Source organism: Myxine glutinosa, chromosome 5, assembly GCF_964187855.1.
Source record: "Myxine glutinosa chromosome 5, kmMyxGlut1.1, whole genome shotgun sequence".
NCBI classification, from domain to species: domain Eukaryota; kingdom Metazoa; phylum Chordata; class Myxini; order Myxiniformes; family Myxinidae; genus Myxine; species Myxine glutinosa.
The window spans coordinates 51,883,894-51,896,784 of NC_136265.1; the positions used below are offsets into that span (position 1 = coordinate 51,883,894).

General features: G+C 46.0%; 1 protein-coding gene across 1 annotated transcript in view; it reads right to left on the reverse strand.

The window, feature by feature from the left end:
• Positions 1-9,581, reverse strand: part of LOC137428618 (uncharacterized) — a 63,919-nt gene extending 54,338 nt beyond the window's left edge. Inside the window, exons 1-3 of the mRNA XM_078777292.1 lie at positions 9,341-9,581; positions 6,555-6,617; positions 6,199-6,252 (exon numbers count right to left, since the gene is read on the reverse strand). Of these exons, the coding sequence (XP_078633418.1) occupies positions 6,199-6,252; positions 6,555-6,617; positions 9,341-9,491 (268 nt within the window). The 5' untranslated portion in view covers positions 9,492-9,581. The remainder of the gene's footprint in view (positions 1-6,198; positions 6,253-6,554; positions 6,618-9,340) is intronic.
• Between the last annotated feature and the right edge of the window lie 3,310 nt (positions 9,582-12,891).

A 12,891-nucleotide genomic window follows, 5' to 3' on the forward strand; every position in this document is an offset into this window, starting at 1 on the left:
TAAAATATATAATTACACTAACCCACACTATAAATGGACAACTACCTCTAACTAACATAGACATCTTCATACAATTGTTACTATTGCCAGCTATAACAAAAATGTCAAAATATGTCATAATGGCAATCCATAAAAAGGATTGTGGTGGCATTCCTACCATGTCATTCTTCCCTTGTCATGCCTTCCTACCTTGTTAGGTTGTTTTTTGGAAATTTCATCCCTACATGCTTTTTCATCTTCACCTGTGACATGTCGCAGGAGGACAAGAGCTTCGTGTTGCTGTTATTGTCGTTGTTGTTGAGGTTCTGTTCGGATTGTTTTTAGACGATGTAGACAACGATTCATTAGGATTTTAAGAATGCACATCTATTGGTCGGACAGCTGCTGACCCACACCCACCCACCATAGCATCAAGACAAAATGATATGGCCGCCATCTTGGTTTTCTGGTGAACCAAACACATTAGGCCTGTAGGTCTCTGCTGTTATGCATTGCCCGGGTTTGCTGCGTCAGACTTTCATTGGTTTTGTTTGGGTCGAGTGTATTTCACAATGAGGGACCCTGAAAAATCGAATCATTTATCAAATAATAGTCAGGCTTAATCAAGCCTGTCAGAACGCACAGTATGTCAGAACGCACAGTAATCAAGTGTTACGCTAGGCAAATTACTAAAAAATAGCGTTACGTAATCTTTGAACAACCAGTCATTGGAGTTAAGCAATCCATGACCATGTGACAAATCACCTCATTCTGATATAACCATGGGGAGGGTGACGTGGATAAATGTCGCCTTAATTATTTTAATAGTGCATTAAATGTGAGTTTCCCAATTGGCCCGTTACGGGATTTTGGTCGCGGGTTGTGCCCACATGAGGTCATTCGTGTTATAAAATGGGGTTTCTTACTCGTGCGTATATATTGTCGGTGATTGGTATTTTGAGTCATTAAAGATGTGCTTGTTGTTGTAAAAGTCAAATCCACAACATTGTCCCAATAATAGGTTTAATGAAAATTCGATCTCTGGCAACACCTGTGAAAATACGATCATGCAATATATCAGGATTATATAATCAAGGAGAAGTCCAGCAATTATCAATCAGAGCAAGCAAGCCTGGATCATCTAAATATACGCACCATTCGAGTCTACGCTGTCACAGATTAAATGTCACAGGAATGATCCGGAGCGATGGATGTCCGAGTTCTTATCGACGCCTCTCAGTGGTTGGAGAGAGCATAACACCTGGGTTCAACTTGGATACAATTTCATTACATTCTCCCTGCCGTTAAAACTACACTTCCGCTAAGGCAGGAATCAAGCACGCAGCAGCATAATAGTAGGGGCAGCGATTGTCCGTCCATGTCAGTCGGTCCATCCGTAGCGATCGGGGTGACGAATTTCCCTTCCAGCACGGGTCCGGAAACTAACGGGTGCTACATCCCCAAGACCGGAGTCCCCTGCGTCGGAGTAGCCGCCTAAGTCAGGTGACGAAGGTGGCACCACAGAGCCTACAGGTCGGGGTGCATTTAGCGGTGAGATGGCCGGCAGATACTCCACAGGCGGAGCAACGGGAGAGTCCATGGACTCGTAAATTGGTTCGTCGATTTCCCCGCAAGGGGCTAGGTGGCATACGGAGACAGTTGACTCGCGTCCATCAGACATCAACACACGAGCATGCTCGGGATTAGCCTGGAGTACTTGCACCTTATCCACGAGTGGATCATACTTACTCATGCAAACCGCACGTTTGAGGTAAGCCGGTCCCGGCTCCGCAAGCCAACTAGGTAAAGATCGGGTACTACCCGTACTCCTCGGGTGATGATACATCCGTTCGTGGGGAGTTTGATTTGTAGCCGTACACAGTAAAGTCCTGATCGAGTTCAGTGCCACAGGTAGCGACCAAGCCCATTTGTCTAGGCCTCGGCCGAGGGACATAAGGCTCAGCGTAACGGCTCTCCATATAATACCATTGAAGCGTTCGACCTGTCCATTCGCCTGCGGTCTATACGGAGTGGTATAGCTAGAAGCAACATTATGCTGGAGTAAGAAGTTCCTCACCTCCTGGGACAGGAACACCGCACCTCGATCGGAATGCACGCAGGCCAGATTCCCAAACATAGAAAACAAGTTCTGCAGGCACCGGATAACCGTGGCGGCTGTCATATCTACGCACGGGAAAGCAAAAGGGAATCTCAAGAACTCATCAACGATTGTGAGCAGGTAACGAGAGTTACTTGATGCCGATGACGCCGGTAGTGGCCCTTTGAAATCCATCGCCAATCTCTCCCACGGCCTAGTTGCACGGACCAGCGTTCCCATAGGAGGGTTGTAAAAGTGCGGTTTGAGTTCAGCACATACAGAACAAGTGCGACAGATCTGACGAATATCTTCAACCGAGTAGGGCAAGTTACGTCTACGCACAAAATGAGCAAAACGCATCACCCCGGGATGGCACAAGGTGTCGTGCAAAGCGCGCAGATCCTCAAAAGATATGAGACTCGCACACGTCGCCGGCCGCAATAAGGCGTCGGCAACCAGGTTATCCCTCCCAGGGCGATATTTGATTGTGCAGCAGAAATCGGCGAGTTCGATCCGCCAGCGAGTGATTTTCTCATTCTTAATGCGTTGAGCATGCTGGGTGTCGTACATAAACGCAACGCTCTGATGGTCCGTGATAATTTGGAAGCATCGTCCGAGCAAATAGGGACGCCAACGCCGAATCGACTCGACGATGGCATATGCCTCCTTTTCGACAGACGAATGTCTCCGCTCAGCGGAGGAGAGAGTTCGCGAAAAGAAGGCCACAGGGTGCCCCCTTTGGGAGAGAGTTGCAGCTTTCGCATGATCCGACGTATCACTTTCCAAAACAAAAGATTTATTTTCGTCAATCGTCACCACAGCGGCGCCAGCGATGTCAGACTTAAGGCTATGGAAAGCGGCCTTGGCGGCAAGGCTCATGGAGAACGCTTCGCAGTCCACAAGTGGGTGGAGCTTCGTGGAGAAATTTTGTACCCACTTAGAATAATGAGCGAACAGCCCGAGAGCACGCTTCAACGAAGCACGATCGCAGGGCGGGGCCATGTCGAGCAAGGGTCGCAGACACTCCTTATCCGGAGCAACAGAGCCATGGGTCACGGTGTACCCTAGAAGATCTATTGTGCGAGCAGAGTAACAACATTTAGCCTCATTCATAGTTAGGCAATACCTCTGCGCGACCTCGAGGAAGCGCTTCAGGTTAGCATCATGATGTTCCTGGTCATACCCGCAAACCGTGAGATTATCCAGATAAACAAAGACATCGGTCAAGTTCTCCTTAGCGATGAGGTCGTCCATAGCCCTCTGAAAACAAGGGACCCCGTTCGTGACCCCAAAAGGTAGCTGGGTGAACTGGTATAACCTCTGACCCGATTCAAACGCTGTATAGATGCGATCTGCCTCGGAGATGGGGATTTGACGATACGCACTACGCAGATCGAGAGTGCTATAGACCGAATACTGTGCCACCTGTCGAACCAGGGAGTCCATTCCCGGGAGTGGGTAGGCGTCCAGCTGTGTAAACCGATTAATCGTCTGCGAATAGTCGATTACCATGCGTTTGCGATGCGCTTCGCTTCGTACCACCAGAACTTGGGCCCACCATGGCGACCGACTAGGTTCTATGATACCTTCCTTTAGTAGCTGGGCCGTTTCTTCCGCAATGAATTGCGCGTCAGCTCATGAGTAGCGTCGCGATTTAACCGCTACAGGTGTACAGTCCGTGGTCATATTGGGGAACAGCGACAGTGGCTCAATTTCCATCCCTGCAAGAGCACACACAGCAAGAGTATCAGCACCACCAAATTCCATTTCCAAACGTCCATGTCGCTTGAGAAAATCATGTCCTAGCAAAACTTCTGCACATAATGCTGGTAAGACCATTAGATGCACATCCGGAAACATTCGACCCTTAATCACAAGCTTCAGTCGACATTCCCCTTTTGTGCTAAGCCATAGCCCCTGAGAGGCCATGAAGATTCGGCGTCTTGTCCCAAGAATCGGCCATCCATGTTTCTGCACAAGTCGAAAATCAACATAACTATCCGTGGATCCTGTATCGATCAAAGCATTAGCAAAAATTCCCTTGATCATGAGTAGGATGATAGCACGAGCCAGGTCAGGTGGACCTGTAGTTATCGAGTCGTCAAGGCGAGGCGCTCGTGCCTCGCGTGTGGATCCAATGCCAGCTAAAGTCTTTCGTGCCGTTGAAGTCGTTTGTAGGCCAGTCGTGCCGCCTCCAGAGGGCGCACGAGCCATGCGTCAAGTTCCCAGCTTTCGTGCCGTTGCAGTAGCTTGTAGATCATACGTGCAGCCTCCGGAGGGCGCTCGTGCCACACGCGGAGTTTCAAAGCCAACATGAGCTGATCGGGTGGCCAATCCTGGAAGTTGGCAGGGTGTCGGAAGAATGCCGGCCAAGGACAGTCGCACCGCGTACTGTCGTGTTTGGGCCACTTGTTTAGTCAGCGCGGCGAGTCTCACCAAGGCCGAGCTCTCAGCTCGGGGCCCACGGAAAGGGGCGATCCCCATCAAAGTCGGGTGAGGCGCGCCGCGCGCCGCTCGGACCGCTGGATGAGAGATAAGCACATTCATCGTCGAGCGGGCTCGTTTTCCCCGCGACGCTCGGCAAACTTTTGCAAAATGCCCCGGCTTTGAGCACAAATGACACGTCGCATTTTTAGCAGGGCAAAGAGACCTGGGATGATCCCGATTCCCGCAGAAATAGCACGTAGCATTACTTCCGGACTTGGGTCCAGCTGCAGCGGCCACCGTCAAGCCCGGGTCGGGATCCTCGGGAGTGGCCGGGGTCTCCGATTCCGGCAGAGGTGCCGAGGCTGCATCCGCGACCTCGGCGGTAGCTCTCTCCGGTCGAGTCTATCGTGATGTCCCCGCAGTGATGTATGGGCGTTCATACGCGTCGGATTGTTCCCGTGCTTCGGTGTACACGTGAGATAGCCGGAGTGCTTCGGCTAGTGTCAAATCGGCTTCTTCAAGAAGTCTCTGTCTGACGACCGGTGACCTAAGTCCTGTGACGAAAGAATCGCGAACAAGGTCATCACAGACTTGTTCATGAGTACGTACCACAGGGGTACTCTCCTTCAGTAGGCGTCGGAGGTCTTGAGCAAATTGATCTAAAGTCTCCGTGGGCTGTTGTCGTCGTGTCGCGAGCAAATGTCGGGAATAGACCACGCTTCGTTTTTTTATGTAAATACGCTTCAGCTCAGCCACAGCTGCATCGAACGTCTCACATAGTTCAATTGCCATGTACACGGTATGGTGTACCTTTGATTGCAGCACTTCGAGTTTTGTTTCATTGGAGACGGCTTCCTGAGCCTTGAATTGGTTATCCAAGATTTTCAGCCAATGTGTCAGTTCGGCGGCCGCGTCCGCCGCCTGAGGGTCTGCTCCGAAGATCGGCACTTGGATCATCTTATGAGTCGTCATGTCGCTCTCGTTCGTGTCCCGTTCTCGTTCAAGACGAAGAGACGAATTTTCATTAATTGTTGTAAAAGTCAAAGCCACAACATTGTCCCAATAATAGGTTTAATGAAAATTCGATCTCTGGCAACACCTGTGAAAATACGATCATGCAATATATCAGGATTATATAATCAGGGAGAAGTCCAGCAATTATCAATCAGAGCAAGCAAGCCTGGATCATCTAAATATATGCACCATTCGAGTCTATGCTGTCACAGATTAAATGTCACAGGAATGATCCGGAGCGATGGATGTCCGAGTTCTTATAGACGCCTCTCAGTGGTTGGAGAGAGCATAACACCTGGGTTCAACTTAAATACAATTTAATTACACTTGTGAAAGATAAGAAAAAGGAAGAAGAAAATTTGCATCAGATTTTGTCACAGCAACCATAAAATGGAGCCAATACCTCAAAGCAGGTAAGGATGTGATCATCACTCGGAAAACAGACTCGCAAAACAGATCATTATCTCAGTCTATAATGAAAGGGTGTTTGTACATTACACTTTGTTGATTTAGATGAAGACTTCATTGGATTCACGTCCTGAAAAGTTTCTGGCTGTTAACAAATATAAAGTGCAGCCATTTCCCAAAAGGTAAAAGAAAAATAAAGAAAATGAGCACATCACACCACAAGTGTGCCAGCACACCCGATTAATTTGGAAATTGAATATAGGAACACTTACCTCTCAGGGGACAATGCACGAGTTCAGGATCAACCATCAGCTTCCCATCAATATCTGTAACAACAAAGTCATACATCCGTTTGTATCTTAATGTTGTCTCCATTAATGGGATTGCAAGTTGATAACTGGCTGATTCTGTCATAACCGTGAATGCGTAAACGTTTCCCATAAATACCTCGACAAATATTGTGACGTTTCAATGCGTTGAACGAATTTGGTTTATTAACGAGTTGGGTATTTGTGTTGTTTCACGGCCTAAAGGCAAGTCCAACAACAAATCGAGAGAGACAACAAGAGCCCATACAATGTACACTCATCGATGTCTGGTACAAGCAGAATGTTGTTGTGGTTCAAACCTTTGTCTTGAAAGGATGATTCATCTCCGAACTCAGATTTCACCTTCACTTTCACAATATAACCTGGAACAAAAATATTTCATTAAATTATCTAATCAGCTTGTTCTCGTCACTTAACCAACTCTTCCACAAAGTTTAGTCAGAACTCGTCCACAACTTTTCGAGTTATCCTGCTATAAAACGCTTTTCGCCTGATCTCTCAAAGGTGAAGAATCACTTAATAAATCAAATAACGATCATATCCGAATCCATATTCAGATCTTCACCAAAATCGAAATGAACAGTCCTTGTCAGACACCCAACCGGTCCACCAAGTTTCAACAGAATCCGTCCACAACTTTTTGAGATATCCTGCTATTTATCATTTTTGACCCTATCTCCCAATGGTGAAGAATCACTTTTAAAATTCTACGAGTCGGATCCGGATCTGGATCTTCACCAAAATCTAATCATTTCGTCCTCGTCACATACGTTACATCTCTGCCAAATTTCGTCCGAATCCGTCCACAACTTTTTGAGATATTTTGTTCACAGACATACGGACAAACAAACGGACAGACAAACAGACAGATGAAAAATCACTCATAGAGTGACACTTGGCAAAACAGAACAAAGTGGAATGGCACTCAGTAGATCATCCTTTTGACCTCAAAAACAATTAGTGGTTAAATTCAGTTATCTGATATGCAGATCGTCTTCAAAGTTTAAGTCAATGGGTTTAAAATTGACAATTTTAGAAATCTGGCCTATGTTGACCTTTTGGCCGATGTTGACCTCAAAAATAGTTGGTGGTTGGTTTCAGTAAGCTGATGTGAAAATCCTTTTCAAATTTCAAGTCAATCGGATGAAAATTTAGGATTTTAGAAATTTGAAAAAAGTGGTTGACCTTTGGCCTATGTTGACCTTATGACCTATGTTGATCTCAAAAGTAGTTGGTGGTTGAATTCAGTTTGCTGATATGTAAATCCCATTCAAATTTCATGTGAATCGGATGAAAATTGAGGATTTAAGAAATTTGAAATTGTTGTTGACCTTTCGCCTATGTTGACCTTTTGGCCGATGCTGATCTCAAAAATAGCTGGTGGTTGAATACAGTTAGCTGAAATGAAAATCCTATTCAAATTTCAAGTCAATCGGATGAAAATTGAGGATTTTAGAAATTTGAAAAAAAAGTGGTTGACCTTTGGCCTATGTTGACCTTTTGGCCGACGCTGATCTCAAAAATAGTTGGTGGTTGAATTCAGTTCGCCAATATGTAAATCCTCTTCACATTTCAAGTCAATCGGATGAAAATTGAGGATTTTAGAAATTTGAAAAAGGTGGTTGACCTTTGGCAGATGTTGACCTTTTGACCTCAAAAATATATAGGAATTTATCGGCCCGCGCACTCTACCATTTGGTGAAGCTTCGTGAGGATCGGTTAACAACTGTAACCTGCAGGCAAGTATAAGTGAACGGACAGACAAACACACAAACCGGAGTGATCAACATACTTGCAAAAAAAATATTATTTATTTGCAAAGTAACAAACAAACGGACAAACAAACAGACAGGAGTGAAAACATAACCTCCATCCACCTTTGGCGGCGGAGGTAATAACTTGAAACTGAAGAAAGTTATTGGAATATGAAAAGACTGGCAGAGGACAGTGAGATATGGTGAAGTATTACCTCAATATTTATTACACGGTAATCTGTGTACGGCACCCATTTACCTCACTATTACACGGTAAACTCTGTACCCTTTAACCTCAGTGTTACACGGTAATCTCTGTACCCTTTTACCTCAGTATTACACTGTAATCTCTGTACCCTTTAACCTGTGTTACACGGTAATCTCTGTACCCTTTAACCTCAGTATTACACTGTAATCTCTGTACCCTTTAACCTCAGTATTGCACGGTAAACTCTGTACCCTTTAACCTCAGTATTGCACGGTAAACTCTGTACCCTTTAACCTCAGTATTACACTGTAATCTCTGTACCCTTTAACCTCAGTATTACACTGTAATCTCTGTACCCTTTAACCTGTGTTACACGGTAATCTCTGTACCCTTTAACCTCAGTATTACACTGTAATCTCTGTACCCTTTAACCTCAGTATTGCACGTTAAACTCTGTACCCTTTAACCTCAGTGTTACACGGTAATCTCTGTACCCTTTAACCTCAGTGTTACACGGTAATCTCTGTACCCTTTTACCTCAGTATTACACGGTAATCTCTGTACCCTTTAACCTCAGTATTACACGGTGGTCTCTGTACCCCTTTACCCCAGTATTACACGGTAGTCTCTATAGCCTTTTATCTCAATATTACACGGTAATCTCTGTACGCTTTAACCTCAGTATTACACTGTAATCTCTGTACCCTTTTACCTCAGTATTACAGGGTAATCTCTGTACCCTTATACCTCAGTATTACACGGTAATTTCTGTACCCTTTTGCCTCAGTATTACACGGTAATCGCCGTATCCCTTTACATCAGTATTACACAGTCATATCTGCACCCTTTTACCTCAGTGTTACACGGTAATCTATGTACCCTTCTACCTCAGTATTACACGGTAATTTCTGTACCCTTTTGCCTCAGTATTACACGGTAATCTCTGTATCCCTTTACATCAGTATTACACGGTAATATCTGCACCCTTTTACCTCAGTTCCCCCAACTCAGACCATAATAAGATTCCCCATTTAAATTACCTCCTCAAATAGTACACAGCACGAACCAGCACGGACCCGGCACGGTAACGTGAAGAACAAGGTGCGGAGAGAACGTCACCTACCGGGTCCCGGGTTCTGATCCTCGGGTGGACCGACCCTGGACCCGCGATCTGAGGGAGAATCTCCCGGAACGACCGAGTTTCCTCCATCGGAACCGCTCGTGGATCCCGGGGGGTTCGATCTGTGATCTTCACCTGAGAGATCTCGGTTCATGGTGCACCGGAAGGTCTACAAGGTAGATACAGGTGTAGAGTGAAGTAAGTACGGTACTGCAAGTGTAAGGTAAAATGTAGTAATGTGCGGTAACGTAAGGTAGAGTGCAGTGAAGACGAACTAAGTGCCGCGTTCCTCTTCCTCCTGCAAACGATGCCATTCACGACTTCAAGTCGACAGATTCTCCACGTTAATCACGTGACCTCTATTGTTTTTTTAAAGCTTTTTAATGATTTTTCCTTTTTTTGTATACCAAGTCGAGGCTCGTGTAGGAGCTGCCACAGAACGTATAATAAAGACAAGAAGGGGGGAGCGAGAGAGGGAAGCACAACAACAGTGGGGAACTGGGACATCAGGAGATCTGTGGAAGGGAGAGGGCTGGGGTGGGGTACACGGGATAAACAAGATGGACACGACTAGGACTTTAAGGAAAGAAAACGGAATTTTAAGAGGGTGGATTTGGGGTGGAAGACATCAAGGTTTTGGATGGGGGAAGATAAGAGATGGTGGTGAACAGCTGTTTTCAAGACCTGGAGGGAGGAGTGGGATTGAAGAGAGTTGGGGAGTTTGTTCCAGAGGTGGGAGAAAGGAGGAATGAAAGAGTGAAGGTGAGCAGAAAGTCTTGATTTTTGGCAGTTTCACCAGAAGAGGGTTGCTCGCAGATCTTGTGCGACCTGCATAAATATTTGGGGGACAGAGCACAGATTTGCCAGAGAGCAGGGGGAACAAGGCCGGAGAAGAGTCGGTTGAGGAAAATTGTGATTTAAGTGGGACGAAATGTAGTTTTAAAACGTTTTTTCATTTGACACCAATTTGATTCATACACCTTTATGAAGAAGTAAATGTATTTTATTTGCCAGATGTAGGGCGCCCCTTTGTATGAATCAAATTGGCACCCCTTTTATATGAAGTTTTCTGGAGCATTACTTGGTTCCTCCTAAGAACACAAGGGTAGACCAGCATGCACATGAGATTTTTTGAATGCCCCATATTTTGTATTGTTTGGCATTTTCTACAAGCTATGGAATGTCCTTTCTTTTCTATACTTTGCCACATGGCACATAAACTTATATAAAGGGGCCTTTTCTATGTCCCTGGCATTTTACCCAACAATGTTAGGACCCTCGCCAGAGGAGAGGGTATTACATTTGAGTCCGTTTGTTTGTTTTTTTTCCTTGCCGGAAAATATTCCGGCAAGTATGTTGATCGGTTTGTTTGTCTGTCTGTCTGTGCGCAGCACTACGTCTACACCGTTGCACGTAGAATCGCCAAACTTTACACACATATTTGTCTTGCCCTGGAATAGAGTGCCCAATTGATGACGTCAACGGTCACGTGGTTCGGCCGCCATCTTGGAAAAACCGAAAAACTTTGCACCTCTATATCTCCAAAAGTGCTGAATAGAAAAAATTGAGACATGGCTCATTGTAAAGAACTCTCCATGGTGAATAAAATATGTTCATGATGATGTCATTGGTGCCTCCATTATGACGTCATAATTCGACAAGTACAAAACTTCATCGACCAAGATTCAATTTCTTGAGCATCATCAAGGAATAAATTAGTTTAAACAAATAATGATGACGTCATCGGTCACGTGGTTCGGCCGCCATATTTGTCCAAAATGGCTGATAAAAAAGTACATTCCGGCAAGTCCTCGGTCTCTGACCGATTTTTCATCTGTTTGTCTGTCTGTCTGTGCACAGCACTACGTCTACACTGTTGCACATAGAATCGCCAAACTTTACACACATATTTGGCTTGCCCTGGAATAGACTGTGCCCAATTTTTAACTCTCTCGGCCCAAGGCCTCCATTATGACGTCATAATTCGATAAGTACAAAGCTTCAGGATATAGGCAATAGGCAAGAGCCAGAGCCAGAGCCAGAGAAATCGGGGAGAGCCAAAATGTCAGACGCACGCCCTTTTTATCAATCCCTCCTCACGTTCTCTGCCTCTCTCCACCAATCCCTGCCGGCCAACACCACAGCCTCAGTTCTCCACCAATGGCCTCGTCACTTCTCTCTCATGCCATCGGTTGGAGACCAATCAGTACGTCGCTTCCTTCCACCAATCAGTGGGTCGCTTCTTGCTCCGCCCCTGGCCAATCACAAGTCCTTCCTTACTCTGGCCTTTGGTTGGTCAACTCACGCCCAATAGAGAGTCCTTCTGGGCGTGGCTCTCGGCCTGCCTGAGCAATGTTTTATCGCCAGGTTGGCGCAATGCGTGGGCGCTTCCGGCCTGCACTTCCGGTGAGTTTTATTGTGGGGGGTGGGGGTGGGGGTGGGGATTTCATTTGTATGTGTGTGCTAATGGGCCTGCCTAGTGTATATTGGTGGTGCCATAAGGGACAAAGGATAAGTCACAAGGTCTCATGAAAAGGGGAATTAGCATAATCCCTACACTAGTTGTATTTTAAATTTTCAAAGGCCATTTTCCCTGCTAGAGCAGGGGTTAGCCTTGCGGTCCCCATGACAATCTTCTCCATTTTGCCCTATTTTCTGCATCTCTCCTTGTTAACCCCCTTGCCCGCATTTCTTCTTCCACCATCTTTAGCCAAGTCTTTCTCGGTCTTCCCCGTCTTCTACTTCCTTCTACATTCATTTCCATCACTCTTCTCAACCAGTCACTTTCATCCTTCCTCAACACATGACCAAACCATCTCAACCTGTTCCTCTTCACAGCATCAATCACAGGCTCTATTCCCATCATCTTTCGCAATTCATCATTTGTCTTCCTCTCTCTCAACGATACTCCGCACATCCGTCGAACCATTCGCATTTCCACCCTTTCCAACCTTCGTTGCTGCTCTACGTTCATTACCCATGTCTCGCTCCCATAAATCATAACACTTCTCACACATGCAGCATACACCTTTCCCTTCAGCTTCAGCGACACTCCCCTCATCATCAGCACGCCACTCAATTCCCGAAACTTCTTCCATGCACATCTCACTCGAGCAACCGTTGCCGAGTCTGATCCACCTTCTCCATTCAGCATGTCTCCGAGGTAGCAAAATGTTTTCACACCTTCCAGCTTCACGCCGTCTCCAAGATCCAACTCAACATTTCCTCCATCTGCAGCTCCCTCTGTGCACACCTTACATTTGAATGTAGCTGCCACACTGGTTAATGACCCTCTCAGACCACTACATTTTTGATGAACCCACTCAGCACACATTGTACACTGAATGGAGTTCACTCCGACACCCTTCCTACACACAGCACAGGGCCACTTCCCAGTTCTTTCCACCTCACCACACGCTTTACCACTTGCCATCACCTTCGTCTTTCCGATATTCACCTTCAGACCTTTTGTCTCCATACATTCCTTCCACGTGTTCATCTTTTCCTTCAGTCCATCCATACTTTCCGCAATCAACACCAGATCATCTGCATAC